This window comes from Colletes gigas, unplaced genomic scaffold, assembly GCF_013123115.1.
Source record: "Colletes gigas isolate AHSC1104 unplaced genomic scaffold, ASM1312311v1 Colletes_gigas_Sc00017, whole genome shotgun sequence".
NCBI lineage: Eukaryota > Metazoa > Arthropoda > Insecta > Hymenoptera > Colletidae > Colletes > Colletes gigas.
Window position 1 is genome coordinate 6,058,722 of NW_025106646.1, and position 16,271 is coordinate 6,074,992.

The 16,271-nt window shown below is 33.0% G+C and overlaps 1 protein-coding gene across 4 annotated transcripts in view; it reads left to right on the forward strand.

Annotated features, from left to right (window-relative positions):
- Positions 1-16,271, forward strand: part of LOC122400372 (histidine decarboxylase) — a 39,896-nt gene that overhangs the window by 21,922 nt on the left and 1,703 nt on the right. For 3 of the 4 annotated variants that reach the window (XM_043401807.1, XM_043401806.1, XM_043401808.1), the window contains exons 6-16: positions 469-535; positions 1,545-1,707; positions 3,957-4,027; positions 4,104-4,123; positions 4,201-4,299; positions 8,154-8,374; positions 9,696-9,805; positions 11,651-11,659; positions 11,786-11,956; positions 14,560-14,636; positions 15,096-15,210. In XM_043401807.1, coding sequence (XP_043257742.1) covers positions 469-535; positions 1,545-1,707; positions 3,957-4,027; positions 4,104-4,123; positions 4,201-4,299; positions 8,154-8,374; positions 9,696-9,805; positions 11,651-11,659; positions 11,786-11,956; positions 14,560-14,636; positions 15,096-15,210 — 1,123 coding nt within the window. The remainder of the gene's footprint in view (positions 1-468; positions 536-1,544; positions 1,708-3,956; positions 4,028-4,103; positions 4,124-4,200; positions 4,300-8,153; positions 8,375-9,695; positions 9,806-11,650; positions 11,660-11,785; positions 11,957-14,559; positions 14,637-15,095; positions 15,211-16,271) is intronic. The other variant, XM_043401809.1, reaches the window with a different exon arrangement.

Genomic DNA, 16,271 nt, shown 5'->3' on the forward strand with positions numbered 1-16,271 from the left:
TGCAGAACAGTTAAATAATAATAATAAAATACAGATACCTCATTTCCATTAAAATAATACTTTATTGGAAAATCAAAGAAGTTTTCATAGCGATTGTTTTGAAATGTCAATGTTACATTTAAAATTTTGCTTTATTATAAAATAATACTTTTATAATAAATAATTTATTATAAAAATAAAATACAGGTACCTCATTTCCATTAAAATAATACTTTATTGGAAAATCAAAAAAAGTTTTCATAGCGATTGTTTTTAAATTTCAATGGTACATTAAAAATATTGCTTTAAATTCTACTAAATTAAACCAAATTAAATAAAAAGAACGTCCTGTGCAATATCACTGGTAAAAGAAACTTGCAGGACAATAGATTTTGTGCATATAATATTTCCTTTCCTGGGACTATGTATCAATGCAACACATAAAATATTAAACTCTTTTAATGTGTAACGTTTCATTTGTTTATGGAGGTTTGCGCTACGTTGGGTACAACTGGTGCGTGTGCGTTCGACAATCTGAAAGAAGTTGGCCAAGTGTGTAAGTAAAATGCAACATATTCTTTGCTTGTTATTATAAAACACACTTTTTAGGTGTATCTTTCAGGAGTATTTAAAAATTTTCTACTGAAATGTAAATAACGGTCATATAATAGTAATAATAAATATAATGATAGTATTACTATGTCATTTTTACACTATCATTGATGTAAACCTTGTCGAAGATATTGATATATACGTATACGTTTAATTATTTTAAACATGGTTACATGAAAGCAGCTAGTAAAATTGGGTCTAATTGTAATTATAATTAAATTAGATCAGTTTGTGAGTAAAATGAAACATGAAATTTTTTTGTGTCTGTCCTTACAATAAAACATTGCCCTTTTCATTTTTTATAAATGTAACGAAGGTTAAGTATTTTTAGAAATAGTTAGAAACTCTCTATTGAAATGTTAATAACAATCATTCAGTAACAATTGAATTAAATAGTAAATAATAAATAGTATATAATAACTGCATGTAAATAGTCACTAAAATTGGGAATATTTATTCATAATTACATTTTTTAATAATATCATGGACCAGTTGGAATATTTATTTTTATTTAAAACAATACAATTGCAAATCATAAAATAACGAAATATCAGTCATGAATTATGATTATTTTTTATATCGTCAAGTAGATTATGTCCTGTCGCCATATAAAATATTCTCGAAATCAAAAATTTCCTTAAGAAATTAAATCATGTTAAAATCACTATGTGTTCTTAACTCCGTGTACAGATATTATAGTTGACAACGAGAATTAAAAATGTATGTTAAATAAAAAGTGAACAGGATGTAATGGTTAACCAAATTAGAAATCAAACAGAGCATTGAAAATTAACAAAATATTAATTTAGTTTCTCACTATTATTTTATTATTTTGAAATATACATCATATGTATAAACATGTATGAAAGAAAAATAGCGAACACTACAATAATCACTTACAAGTTAAATAACTAATTTTATTTTAAACTGCAAACGTTTCCCCCGATTGATAGGCATGGAAAATGGACTCTGGTTGCACGTGGATGCAGCCTATGCAGGCAGTGCATTCGTGTGCCCCGAATTCCGAGGCTGGCTTCAAGGAATAGAATATGCCGATTCGATTGCGTTTAATCCCAGTAAATGGCTGATGGTGCACTTCGATTGCAACGCAATGTGGTGAGTAGCACAAGGAAGAATATGAAACTCGCTCCGGTTAACACATTGAGGACCGATAACGAGAATTCTCGTTTTCATAAAATATACGTTGACGACCAGAAACGAGATTTCTCGTTCTCGATCACAGGCATCATTTCTTTATTGTTTTCCAAGTAACGGTATCTTTTTGCTTTCGAACATTATCAATTTTATTGCAGTTACCTGTATCTAAAATAAAATATTTCATTTAGGTATATGTATAAATATTAAGGGGGGTATTCTAGTATGACCCTTTGAAAAAATCGATTTCTTTCCTTTTATATTTTCTCAAAGAATATAATTTGAAACATGTATCTGCAAAACCTTACTCCTAAAATTAACGAAGTTATAGCTGTTTAAAGAATGTGATGGTCAACGGCATTATTATAGGAATACAAAACTTAAAAATCGATAATCGAACTTCAAAGTGTTGCCATTTTTTTAATTATCGGTTTTTTTCTTTTGGCTTGCTACTAGCTATAGCCAACCTCATAAAAATTAAAAATCTTTCACGTTTTTTCATTCCAATCAAATAGAATGGCCGGAATCGGACGCTGTGAGACGACTTTTTTAAAAAAGGACTATATTTGACTATGACTATAAAATTTTTAAATGTCACTAAAACATATACAGGGTGTTCGGCCACCTCTGGGAAAAAATTTTAATGGGAGATTTTTGAGGCCAAAATGAGACGGAAATTAAGAATATCAATTTGTTGATTGAGGTTTCATTAAAGAGTTATTAACAAATTAAATTAAATAATTTCAAATCATTCTGCAAAAATTATTTTCTGTTGCAGAGGTCAATTACAATCATTTTTGGTGGATACACATACCTCCGAAATCCTACACACTTTCGAGAAAAAAATTCTTTACTGAAAATATATGTGGCCAGAAAAGTTACCCTGAAATTTCATGCGTATGTTTAAAAAATCATAACTTCTGAACGGATTAGAGGATTTTAATGTTTCAAAAGGTAAAAAACGTGTATTTTAGTGAAAAATATGTAGAAACTCCAAGAATATTCGAAAAGTTGTTCCTTGATACGGTGAAGTGAGAAAAACCACATAAAAATGGCCCAATCTTCAAACGTCCATAACTTCTACAATAGTGAACATATCTCAATGAAATTTAGTATGGGAGTAGAGCTCATGGATATCTACAAAAAAGTAGTAAACAAAATTTCCGTAGGTCGTCAAACAAATTTAGTAAAAATAAAAAACGAATGTTTAAGAAAAATCGACAAAGGGGATGCTGAAACTTTTCGGCGAAAAAAAAATTTTAAATCGTTCTAAAAAACTCATTTTTGGTTTAGGGGGTCAATTACAATTATTTTCGTCCTATTTTGGCCTCTTGTATCTCCCATTAAAATTTTTCCCAGAAGTGGCCGAACACTCTGTATAAATAAATCTTGATTTATTTGGCTATGTTTGACTATGACTACAAAATGTTTAAATGTCACTAAAACATGTACATTTGAATAAATCTTGTACATTTGACTGCAAAAGGAGTTATAGTTTAGTAGCAAAAAATTCTTCACGCTAGAATACTCCTTTAATTTAAAAAAATAATCCCAGTTTAATTCCACATTTTTTAAAATAACTGTACGTAACTAAAATCGCCGATTTCACGGAAAGTTTCAGTGAAGTATTAGCGGTCGACAATGTGTTAATAGCTAATAGACGCGGAAGAATGCGTGAAGGAAATTCGCAAATCGTTGCAAACTCGATAATTTCGTAAGCGCGGGACGTTATCATCTTTAACTGTCTTTCTCGCGATTTATAGGTCGGACTGCGGGCGCAGAATCGGTTTTTTCATTCTTCCTGTAATTTCCGTCGAGCGACCTGACATAATTCAAAATCTTTCGACACGATGTTTGAGAGTATTTTAAAGACGATAACGCCAGGAACGAATATATCCAATAGAGTATTTCTTGGGTATAAATCATTTACAGATTAAAATAAATTTAAACCTTATCTGGTTTAAAATGGTTGCAAAACTTTATATATCATTTGCATTTCATTACCGTCCGTTTATATTTTATTGAAACGTTAAAATCGAATCGTACGCGCGAACTGAGATCTTAAATTGATTTAAATATCTTGAAATGAAATCGACCGTGTAAAATAAGATTGCGCGAAAACGTTTGATTCGTAGAGAGAACGACGGATCAGTACGGTATAGTAACCTTGTAGAAAAACTAATAAGCAGTAATTTCTGTGATTCTTTCAGGGTGAAAAGCAGCCAAGCTCTTCACAGAACTTTCAACGTGGACCCGTTGTATTTGAAGCATGAAAATTCAGGTGACGGAGAACCGAATTCTTTCAAGTAGTACCTACTAAAATCAACGTCTTGAATTCATGTGTTATTTATTTGCAGGTCTTGCTATCGATTATATGGTAAATATTCAGTGATTTCGAGACATTTTATCAAGCTTATACTGAAATAATATCGTTTCAAATATTTTATATTTTAGCACTGGCAAATCCCATTGTCAAAGAGATTCAGAGCTTTGAAACTGTGGTTCGTCATTAGAAATTACGGAATCACTGGCCTTCAGAAGCATATTCGCGAGGTTTCTATTACATCATACTTTCCTCGTAGTAAAAACTGTATCTAAAACCACCTACACACTTGCAACAAAGACTTTTAATATTACGCGTATAAATACGATGCGTTTGTTCGATTCTACAATTTCATTAGTTACTATTAAAAGATCATACATGCATTATAAAACGACAAAGTTGATAGTCTTCAGCCATTTCTTTAAGCTTAAATACGCTTAGACAAACAACACTACTCGATTCGATTATTATTTTTTTAAGGAACTTGCTTGTAGGAACAGAGATACATTAGACCATTTATCGCTTATCGAACATAAATTCTAGATGAAAGGAAGAAATTTATGATTTATTGTGATATGTCATGAGACAGTTTATCAAAACATTTTAAGGAATCGTAGATGCTTTAATAGATGAAATTACATTCCTGACAATTTCTGATACTTACAATTAGTTGTATTTCTACATGGACAACTCAAAGTATAGATCGTGAATTTATTATCTTCGAGTACAAGTTATGCTTAATAATAATAAATGGTACGATCACACATTTGGTATTATTAAATGTTCATTACCAGCAGCATTGTTTTATTTTTAAAACGATATTGCGCAAGGATTACATTAACAAATTTGGTTGCTAGCGTCTATGAGCTGTTCACATTATGAAAGTATATTTATGCTTGTTTTGACGTATAAAAAATATCGCATGTGAATTGAATTAAAAATTGTATACTGTTCGAGTTTGAAAAGTATGGACATGTGTCTCATTAACTTATTCTTTTATTTCTGGTTGTATATTATCTTTTGTTCATTTTTTAAAATAATCGTGATCTTCAAATGGTACGTATGACAATAAATCTAAAACAAAATAAGATTATTCATGTTCGTGGACGTACACCATTTTTGTGACTATTAATGACTATTTCTTTCATTTTGTTTAGCAATTAAAATTACTGATACTGAATCTTCTTCATAGAAAGAAGGAATACGTTTTTTAAACAGTACATGCAGAAACATAATTTCTTTTAATTGAACTTACACCACTTCCGTAATAGACAACACATATAACTAAACTTAAAGTGATATATGTATACAAACAACGTTACTCCAAACACGTGAAAAAGTATATTTACTCGACGTTTTGCCCACCAATTGGTCTTTCTTAAGATCATAATTACGAAATATAGTCACAGAAAATAAGTAAATTTTAAATAATATATACATATAAAAAGTGTAAATAAAATATAATCATAGAAACAAAATACTTTTTTTAATATTACGACGATACATAGAGGAGCAATTAAGCATAAAAAAAAATATGAAATCAAATTATTCAAAGTTACGTAAATTCAATGTGTAGTACTTATAATACAGATTAAATGAAACATAGTTATGTAAAGCACTACCAAAAACTACATGTATCGAAAATATAGAATAAAGTGTCTTTATGCTAGTTTTCATTTTCTAGATAATTGACGTTGAAAATTTATCAGATACGTACACGATTGAATATAACTTGTCTGACCAATATTTGCTATTTCTACTTCTTCTTGCGCTGGGTCTTTGTAATGATTCATGTTGCTATAAGACGATAAAATCAACAAAAAAGCGGTAATACCATAATCAATATTAAAAACACTAACACAAGTGGAAATAACGAGTAATAATAATTTTAGGCGATTTTTAAAGTAAACAATTATTATACAATTGCAAAAAATATATTTTAAAATTTGTTTCGAGTATTCAGTCATTTTTCAAGGTAACACAGTACAATTTTCATGTAATAATAGGCTATTATTTTGAATGGCTGAATTTCTCAAAATTTTAAACACATATTAAGTAGATGTTTCTTTATCGTGTTACGAGCGGGAGCGCGAGATCCTGGATTCGGTCGAGGGGCAGTACTCGACCGGTGGTTTTGGGTATGGTTAGGAAAAGAAAAGAGGTCCGGACGAACCAGGGGCTCTATACCCTGGGAGCCACGGGGTTAGATTTATAGGGAAAATGAATGGTTTCACGGACGAACCAGGGGCTCTATACCCTGGGAGCCACGTAGGTTTTTAGGATGTTTTAGGATCTTGCTCTCTGTCGTGATGGTACACCTCGAGCGGTAAAGGTGTACCGGGTTCGTGAGATACCCCTAGCCTTACGGTTAATATGGTTCAGGGTTGCTTTGAGTGAATAACACACGTAAGGAATAATAACTTGAATATATATTTTTGACGATGCTCAAGTACAGCTATGGATTTACAAGAAGTTGTACAATTGCTAAATTGCCTCGAAGGCGAAAGATTTGTTATCGGCTTTTACGCGGCGCGTTCGCGGGAGCTCGCACTCGATTACTGGACACTCACTGATAAACCGCTAAGGTAGATAGTCGTAGATAGTTGCTTGAAGGGGATTATAGTCCGATCTTGCCCTGAGTGTCACAGTAACGTCGTGCCAAGAGTTTAGGTAAAACTGAGCTCCCCGAGTAAGAAACCGCGGCCCTTATATAGTTGAAAATGCTCAGTACTAAGGCGGGGCATTACCATAAAAGGCAATGAAAATTGGGCCGGGTGTGCGCATACGGCATGAGTCAACCCCGTTCAAAGGGTTGCACGCTAGATGCTCGAGCCAACGCCCAAGTCACCAAACGTTTCAGCCCCATGCATGAATGATATGTAACAATCGTGTGAACCAAAATTATAGTAATATCTACAATAGTTTTTTAGTTATCACTCGAAAAAGTTAACGATTCTCTAAGTGTCTACTTTATACGACCGCCATTTTAACAAATTTTTCTTTTCTTCGTTTTAGTGTAGACAATAGCGATACAATCATTTTATAATTTTTTATTTCGTGTGAATACAATGACACTAATCGTGGCAGACATTTAAAATACCATACATCAGGTAACATGCGATTTTTTTAATAATAAGGACAGTAGTACAAAAATCTCTAAACATGGCCAAATATGTATGCACAGTTTCAGAATTATTCATCCATAATTATAATAAATATTGTATACCAAAGATCGCTTTAAAAGTAATGGCTCCTCAAATCGTACTTAATTAGAAATTTCCAAAGTCAATTACTTACTTTCGACTTACTGTCTCACATTGATGAACTACATATATTGCCGCTTGTACAAGTAATTACCGTGCCCCCCGTAGTTGCCTTACATATAATTTAGTTTATTTTCTTTTTTTTCGTTAATATCTTTAAGGCTTTTGTATGGGGCTGTGTGATATTTGAAAAAAAAATTTATATACTTGTTAGTATAAGTTCTCTTGCCCTTTCTATATACAGGGTGTAACAAGTTTAAATTCCTTTACCATCCTTATAACGGATGAAACGTATATCTGTTAGGCCCTGTATATTATTAAGTTTATTTACATTTTCTTTTTTTATCTTCGTATTTTTGGGTTCCTTTTGTACCAGCGATTATTTTCTGTCACTATATTTCATAATAATATTCCTAAAAATGGCAACACTAACGAAACGTAAAAAAATATACGTTTTTACGTGCCTAAAATTGAGGTGTTTAAACATACCAAGGAACGGTCTTTGATTTTAATTAAACACTAAAAACAAAATAAAAAGACTACTCTCTCTCGTATAACTAAAGCCGTTCTTGCACTTGAACAATGCGATCAAGAAGAAAACGAGAGTTCTAATTCACATGGGACTAAGTGTTGTCTAAATATAATTGAAAAATTGACATCACAAATTGATTGGCTAAAATTAATCCATTGAATAAAATGATTACGAACGGTTTGAAACCTATGGAAACTTGCTGCTTTCGTATCTATAGATCGCGCCGTTCAAATGACAGAACGGTTTAAATGTTAAATCGTTCAACGACAATTACGATCGAATTTCACAGGGCGTCAGGTTGGCACAAAAATTCGAAGCGCTAGTTTTAGCCGATGCACGCTTCGAAATTCCAGCGCCGAGGCACTTAGGACTCGTTGTGTTCCGTCTTCGTGGCGAGAACACTCTGACGGAGCGTTTGTTGAAGAAAATGAACACGAGGGGCCGAGTACACTGTGTACCGGCTGCTTTGCACGGAAAATACGTGATTCGGTTCACCGTCACTTCGACCAAGTAAGTTAATCAACGATTCAACAGTGTTCGTAGAAAACAATTTAAGAATTAAAATTAAAAAATTTTTTTTTTAATATTCTGTGCATCAATGGGAATGCGATAATAGACCATTTAAATACCATAGCTCTTTGTAAATAGTAATAAATAATTCAAGTTTTTGCAGAAAATAATACAACATCCAATGCGTTATTCGAGATATAAAAAATGAAATTATACAACGAAGAAAATAGGTTAATAAAAAATGAGATCATATTAAAGAAATATACTGCATGTTTTATATATTTTCTATATTTTAATATTCTTAAGTACTTTACCAATAATCAGGCTTGGCACTTATGGTACTTTCAGTTCATCTGAAAATTAAGATATGGAATATACAGGCTTTTCTACAGATCCAATTATTTTATTACGAAATTATACAGAGTATTCGGCCACCCATGGGAAAAATTTTAATGAAAGATTCTAGAGGCCAAAATAAGACGAAAATCAAGGATAGCAATTTCTTGACTGAGGCTTTGTTAAAAAGTTATTAAAAAATGAAATTGAAAAATTTCAAATCATTCTGAAGAAATGATTTTTGCTTGTTGAGGTCAATTACATTCATTATTAGTGAATACATATACCCCCGAAATCCTAGCCATTTTCGAGAAAAATGTCGGGTAGGTGCCTAAATTTTTCGACGAAAAAAAAATTTCTAATCGCTCTGGAAAAATTATTTTCGGTTGTGAGAGTTAATTACAATCATTTTTGGTAAATAAACATACCCCCGAAATCTTACGCACTTTCGAGAAAAAAATTCAGTAAGTGCAGAAATTTTTCGTCGAAATTAAAAAATTTCAAGTTTTTGTTGCTGGCGTCAATTTCAATCACTTTTGGTGAACAGACATATCCCCGAAATCCTCCTATAAAAAAATTCGTGTATGTGGACAAATTTTATTAATAATTTTTAACAATAATTTTGTTAATAACTTTTTAATTTTGGCCTCTACAATCTCCCATTACAATTTTTCCCATATTATGTTTAGATTATTGCAGTCGTAGTGAAATATAGAAACATAAATTTTATTATTAATTTATTTCTCAATGTTTTTTTTTCCTGTTGAAAAATTAGATTCTTGGCCCTTGCATTATTTTCTACAAAGACTCTCTAATTGTAAAATTAAACAGCATAACAATTGCAGCTACGATTCTAATTCTCGTTCAACGTAGATAGAGATTATTAAATATATCTTTATTAAAAACATTTTTCACCTATGCAAAAAATGACGCGAAACAAGATATTACAATATAGTAAAGTCTCTAACTTTCGTTATGCTTATAGCACGACCAACGAGGATATTTTAAGAGACTGGGCCGAGATACGAAATACAGCGAACGAGATACTAGGTGATACATCGAGTTCACCAGTACGAGCAAGAGTTCCACTCGCAGGTAACACAGAATCGAAATGTAGATCAATTGATCCCAGCTGATACGATCGAGTCTTTAATATATTTCTGTTATTAAAGGTATCGTTTTGTTTCATTTTCTTAGATCAAATTAGACTTTATACCGTTTATTTTCAATATTTACTCATGGGAGGAATGATATTGAAATAAAACTTTATCAAAAGCAACTTCCTGACTTTTAAACAATAAATGTACACAAATATACAAACGCTTAACGCTAGGAAAACCATGAAATTGGATTTATAAATAATTTTATAAATCCAATTTAAAATCGATCACACAGTCTTCAGATACGTTAAAAAAAAATCTTACATGTACTTTTCTTATTAAGAATATTTAATTAGAGTCTGAATCGATGAAATAAGTCTTCTGTTGTCTTTTTCTTGTACTTAACTCTCTCTATACGTATCTTCTGATAGTAACTCTACTGGTAAATAGCATTTTCAATTACACGTGTTCCGTGAATTAATATTTTAATGTAAACAACATGGCATATGTTACAACAAATACGATAATATAAATTTCTTGGCCATGTCCTTAGCATACGTTCGATGGGCGTCAATATTAATTGCGTATTTCCAAAACAAAGTTTTAAAAATAACAGACTGCAGAGTTGTTTAAATGTAATATCAACTTATGCCAGATTAAAAATCTTTGCAAACGTTTGCACTTTATTTTTGTTGTAAATAGACTAAGGCGAGCTGCAGAAGCGCAGTGAAAAATTAAAGTAAACACTTTCGACCACTTAAGCTTCACACGATTTTTCAACGTTACTAAAGATATACAGTGAGAGTCAAAAGTGAATATACATATTTTGAAAATTCAGAATTTATTCAACAAACTGTACACATACGTTGTATGAATTGGAAATTTATTGAAACAAAGTATGTAAAAATACAAATCAACGGTAAAAGACACAGACGTAACTAATGTTTCATATTTGAGGTATAGCTCAAAACAGTTGGGTACTTGTTAAAATACCAATCAAAAGTGAGCATATATGAAAAATGTACTTTTATGCACTTATGCTACTTTTGACAAAAATTCAATTGTTTCTTGAACGAATATACAGGGAGTTCGGTCATCCCTGGAAAAAATTTTAATGAAAGATTCTAGAGGCCAAAATAAGACGAAAATCAAGAACAGCAATTTGTTGATTGTGGCTTCGTTAAAAAGTTATTAAAGTTTAAAGTTCCGCCCGTAGAACGGCAACTTGAAAACAGCTGCATACGCGTGATAGTGGCTCTCACTCAGAAAACTGTAAGGCTGTCGATACGCCAGTGAGTAGAGTCTCTCATGCTGAGTGAGAACCACTATCACGCGCACGTAGCTGTTCTACATGCGGAACTTTAAACGTTAATAACTTCTTAAAGAAGCCTCAATCAACAAATTGGTATTCTTGATTTTCGTCTCATTTTGGACCCTAGAGTCTCCCATTAAAATTTTTCCCAAAGGTGGCCGAACACCCTGTATATTTCTAGTTCCTTAATATCAGAATATGAAATTTCTCGTGTTGTGTTAATAATACAGAATCAGATATATTAGATTTGACAACGCACACGATACTAAACATTAAAGTTCCTGGATCAAATGAATGTAACTAAGTAATTTATGAACAAGTTCACACGATAGAACACGCTTCTTCACATAAATAATATATAAAATATTGTTTAATTTTTATTGCAGTTCCCCGATCAATTTAAGTTTCCAACCTACACTAAACAATCTGTACAAATTATAATAAACAATTTACTTTCTAATCGCATTGTTTCGTTTCTCTTTTTGTTTGTTCTGTAAAAATGCACTGTCTATAATACTTGGAGCACAGAAAGCTCAGGTAAGACGAGTTTCCAATTGACTGTGATTTGTGTTTCTTGATTTACGTTAGCTCGTTTAATTGCATCGTTTTCTTAACAACGACGTTGCTAGGAATTGATACTTGAATAAACGTTCCGATTCCCAGATACTCGAGAGAAGAACGAAAACTTTGGTTCGAGTTTGTTGCTGGCCAATTCACCGATGTCACCAAAAATCGTGAACGGCAGCTTCGCTGCCATATATGACACGGCGGATGTGTTCGAAGACTGCACGAAAGCTTTTGGAAAATTACGACTCGAAGCAAGAGACAGCCCAGGTAAAAAGATAATAAAGAAACTGGAAAATTGGCCCACAATTAGTTAATCCAGTAAAATATTTTATTATTCCGTTCTATTTTAAAGTATTTGTATAACGTAAGTAAAACTGAATTGGTTACAATCGTAAACAGCTTTTAAAGCATAACTATATTTATACTATACTTACGTAACTATCTGCCTCAATCGATGAATACTCTCATATCGCTATGCAATTTTCTGTATAATGGGTATTTCACCTAACTTGACCACCTTAAATATATCGCTTATTTTGTATGATAGAAAAAAATGTCAAGGGGAGAAAGTATTCTGTTCGAAGGCGCCAATACGGTGATGGATCGAATTTTTTTTTCAAGGTCATTTTTTTCGAGATTTCAAGGTCATCGTATTTTTTTTAAATGGGACCACATATTTTCGCTACAACAGTCTTATAGCTTATAAAAAGACGAATCCAACGATGTGCGATATGTTGACCTTCACGTGACCTTTAGCGAAGGAATTATGAAATGTTTGTCAGTAACTTTGGTACGCGTTCGGAGACGGTAAATGAAGGAATTTCAATTTCATTGAAACAGTGTACCGTGTAATTGTCTCTGGTGCTTATAAATAGATATTCATATTCTCCTTTCAACGGTTGAAGTATGTTTACAAGCATTATTATTGTAAGAGGGGAATGACCGAAGCGGGTCAATAGCGCGTTGTCAAAAAGCCGCGACATACACAACAAGTTGCGGTATCGATAGCAGTGTAATAAGATTCTCCATCATGTACACTACAGCAGAAAAAGTGGAAATGATTTTAATCTACGGAGAAGCAGGAAGGAACTCAACGTATGCACAACGGTTGTATGAAGAAAGACATCCTGATCGTCGCGTTCCTTCCAGACGACATTTTGACCGCATAGTAAAATTATTTACTGAATCAGGCAGTGTCGTTTTACGTAAACGTAATCGTACTAAAATTAAAACTAACGAAGAAGCTGAAATCGCAGTTTTAGCTGCAGTACAAGCAAACCCGCATATCAGCTGCTCACAGATTGCGTCCGAGTCTGCCATGTCTCGTATAAGCGTGTGGCGAATTTTGAATCGCAACCAGTTCCATCCATATCATGTTTCGTTGCATCAAGCACTTGATGATAGTGATTTTGAAAAACGACGTGTCTTCTACAACTGGGCATTGAATCAAGTGCAGAACCATAACCAAAATTTTTTTGATTATGTATTATTTACCGATGAGGCCACATTCACGAATAACGGGCAAATAAATAAGCACAATATGCACTATTGGTCTGCGGAAAACCCACATTGGCTGAGGCAAATTCAGAATCAGCGTCCATGGAGTGTGAATGTGTGGTGCGGTATAATCAACCACCGAGTTATTGGCCCATTCTTTATCGAAGGAACATTAAATGGTCGAAAGTATGAAGATTTTTTAACAAATGAATTATTCATATTGCTAGAAGAAGTTCCATTACAATATCGGTCAAGGATGTGGTATCAACATGACGGCTGTCCAGCTCATAATGCACTCGTCGCACGCAATGTATTAAACAGAATTTTTCCCCATCGTTGGATAGGACGTGGTGCACGAATTTGTTGGCCAGCTCGATCGCCGGATCTTACGCCACTTGATTTCTTTCTGTGGGGGCACCTAAAAAATACAGTTTACAATGATATTCCCACAACAGCAGAAAACATGCGACAAAGGATTCTACATGTATGTAGATCAATTACTGTAGAACAACTGAAAAATGTTCAGCAAGAATTTATTTACCGCCTCCAAAAATGTATCCAGGTTCATGGTGCACATTTTGAACACCTTCTAAAATAAACATTTAATTTAAGACTGTTTCAATGAAATTGAAATTCCTTCATTTACCGTCTCCGAACGCGTACTGAAGTTACTGACAAACATTTCATAAATCCTTCGCTAAAGGTCACGTGAAGGTCAACATATCGCACATCGTTGGATTCGTCTTTTTATAAGCTATAAGACTGTTGTAGCGAAAATATGTGGTCCCATTTAAAAAAAATACGATGACCTTGAAATCTCGAAAAAAAATGACCTTGAAAAAAAAATTCGATCCATCACCGTATTGGCGCCTTCGAACAGAATACTTTCTCCCCTTGACATTTTTTTCTATCATACAAAATAAGCGATATATTTAAGGTGGTCAAGTTAGGTGAAATACCCTGTATATTAGGCGTTTTTAAATTGAAAAATATGTAAAGTAGTAAGTAAGTAATAGTCGAGAATTCGGCTTCAGATATAACGAATACTAGGAAACATCTATTTTATTTTAATTTTAAATAACTTAATTACAAGATGTGTTCAAAGAATAACAGAAATATTGAAGAGAAAAGAGTAATGTGACTAGATAACTAAATACTATTTCTATAATATGTTTAATATTACAATTTATTCTTCCGAAATTATTGGGTCAGAAGCTCGATATGTTTCAAGTTATTCATATTAAAATTTTTGTAATACCTTCAAGAAGATATACAGATTTTTATGTGACAAAATAATTAATATTTAAAAAATTATAGATTGAAACGAAAACCGTGTTTACGTTTATTAAGATTCATTCGCTTTGTATTTACAGCTATGCGACGCCGAATTCGAGGAATACTCATGTCAGGAAAACAATTTTCCTTAGATTCACGTATGGATCTCGTACAGGTAAATAATATGTTTTTTTATTCTTACATAACAAACCATAGTTTTACTGCTTTTACTTTATTAACTAATCAAACTTATTTTTTTCCGACCTACAAATCATGATACGAAACTACGAAAAATATGAAAAACCGTGCTTTATTGCTACTAATTGTAAGAATTTACATTTGTTTCCTCGAGGAACGTAATTTCAGCGATAAAAGTTTATTTGTTCGCAAAAATGTATTCTTTATTTTTTAAACAAATTCGTCACCAGCGAAAAGATGACTAAAATTATCATTAATTGCAAGTGAACTACAACGTATTTCTTCATTTCGATAACCCTTGATCTCAAATATGGAAATTTGGAGCATTTAATATTTTTATTTCTAAAATAATTACATAATTTGTATACACTGCGTGTTTGAAGCCTGGTATTTACTTCGATTAGAATATTAATAAAACACATTTCTCGTGTCCTAGGGATATGCCTGTTGTCGTCCAGCCATAGAAATGTCCCCTGAATTGCCACTAAACGAAGACGAAGATTCTTCAGGGACCGGTGAAACTGGATCCGACACCAATCAATCCAATAATGGCAAGCAATATTAATTGCTATTAAAAATTGACATTTATTTCTCCGGGTATAAATACCAGTGGTAATATATACCTGTGGTTCGCAACTTATTGAAGCACGTGATATTTGTTTGTATGAAAACACTTTTAAAGCTACAGCTGTATTTATTTATTAGGTGTACAAATGAATAATCCAATATTTCCAGCCACATTCAATGTTTATTTTAAAAGAAAGTAAATTGAATTGTTCAATCAAAGTATTCGCCGTTACTTTCTATAACTTGAAGCCATCTTTAGGCAGTTGATGAATTCCATCTCGGAAAAATTTTATCTTTTTGGGCCCGATAAAGTCGTCAAGCCATTTTCGGATCTCATCCAGTGATTGGAAGTGCATATCGGATAAGGCGTGTTGCATCGACCGGAACAAGTGATAATCAGAGGGAGCAATGTCTGGTGAATACGCCGGGTGCTGCAAAACGTCCCAGCCAAGACTCATTATGGTGTCTTTTGTATGAAAAGCAATATGTGGCCTGGCGTAGTCATGCAACAATTTCACTGGACGTTCTCCTTTGTCAGTATACGGACGTTTTCGTTCTAATGCTTGACTCAAGCAGATGAATTGACGTTGGTAGCAGTCCGCAGTTACTGTTTCACTCAGTTTTAACAACTCATAATAAGCCGCGCCCTTGATATCCCACCAAATGCAGAGAAGAACCATTTTTCCGAAGCGATTGGGTTTTGCAACCGATGTTGATGCTTCGCCGGGATTTACCCATGATTTTCTGCGTTTCGAATTGTCATAGAGTATCCACTTCTCATCGCCCGTAACGATTTTCCACAAGAAAGACTTTCGCCGCTGCTTATTGAAAAAAGAAAGACACACTGCCACTCGTTGATTTTTGTTGGTTGCAGTGAGTTCATACGGAACCCACTTTCCTTCTTTCTGGATCTTTCCCATCTCACGTAGGCGTTTGGAAATCGTTTGCTGGGTTATTCCTAACTGTTCTGCAAGTTCTTTTTGCGTTTGTGCTGCATTCTCAGCGAGCAGTTGTTCCAAATCATCGCTGTCGCACTTCCAAGGGC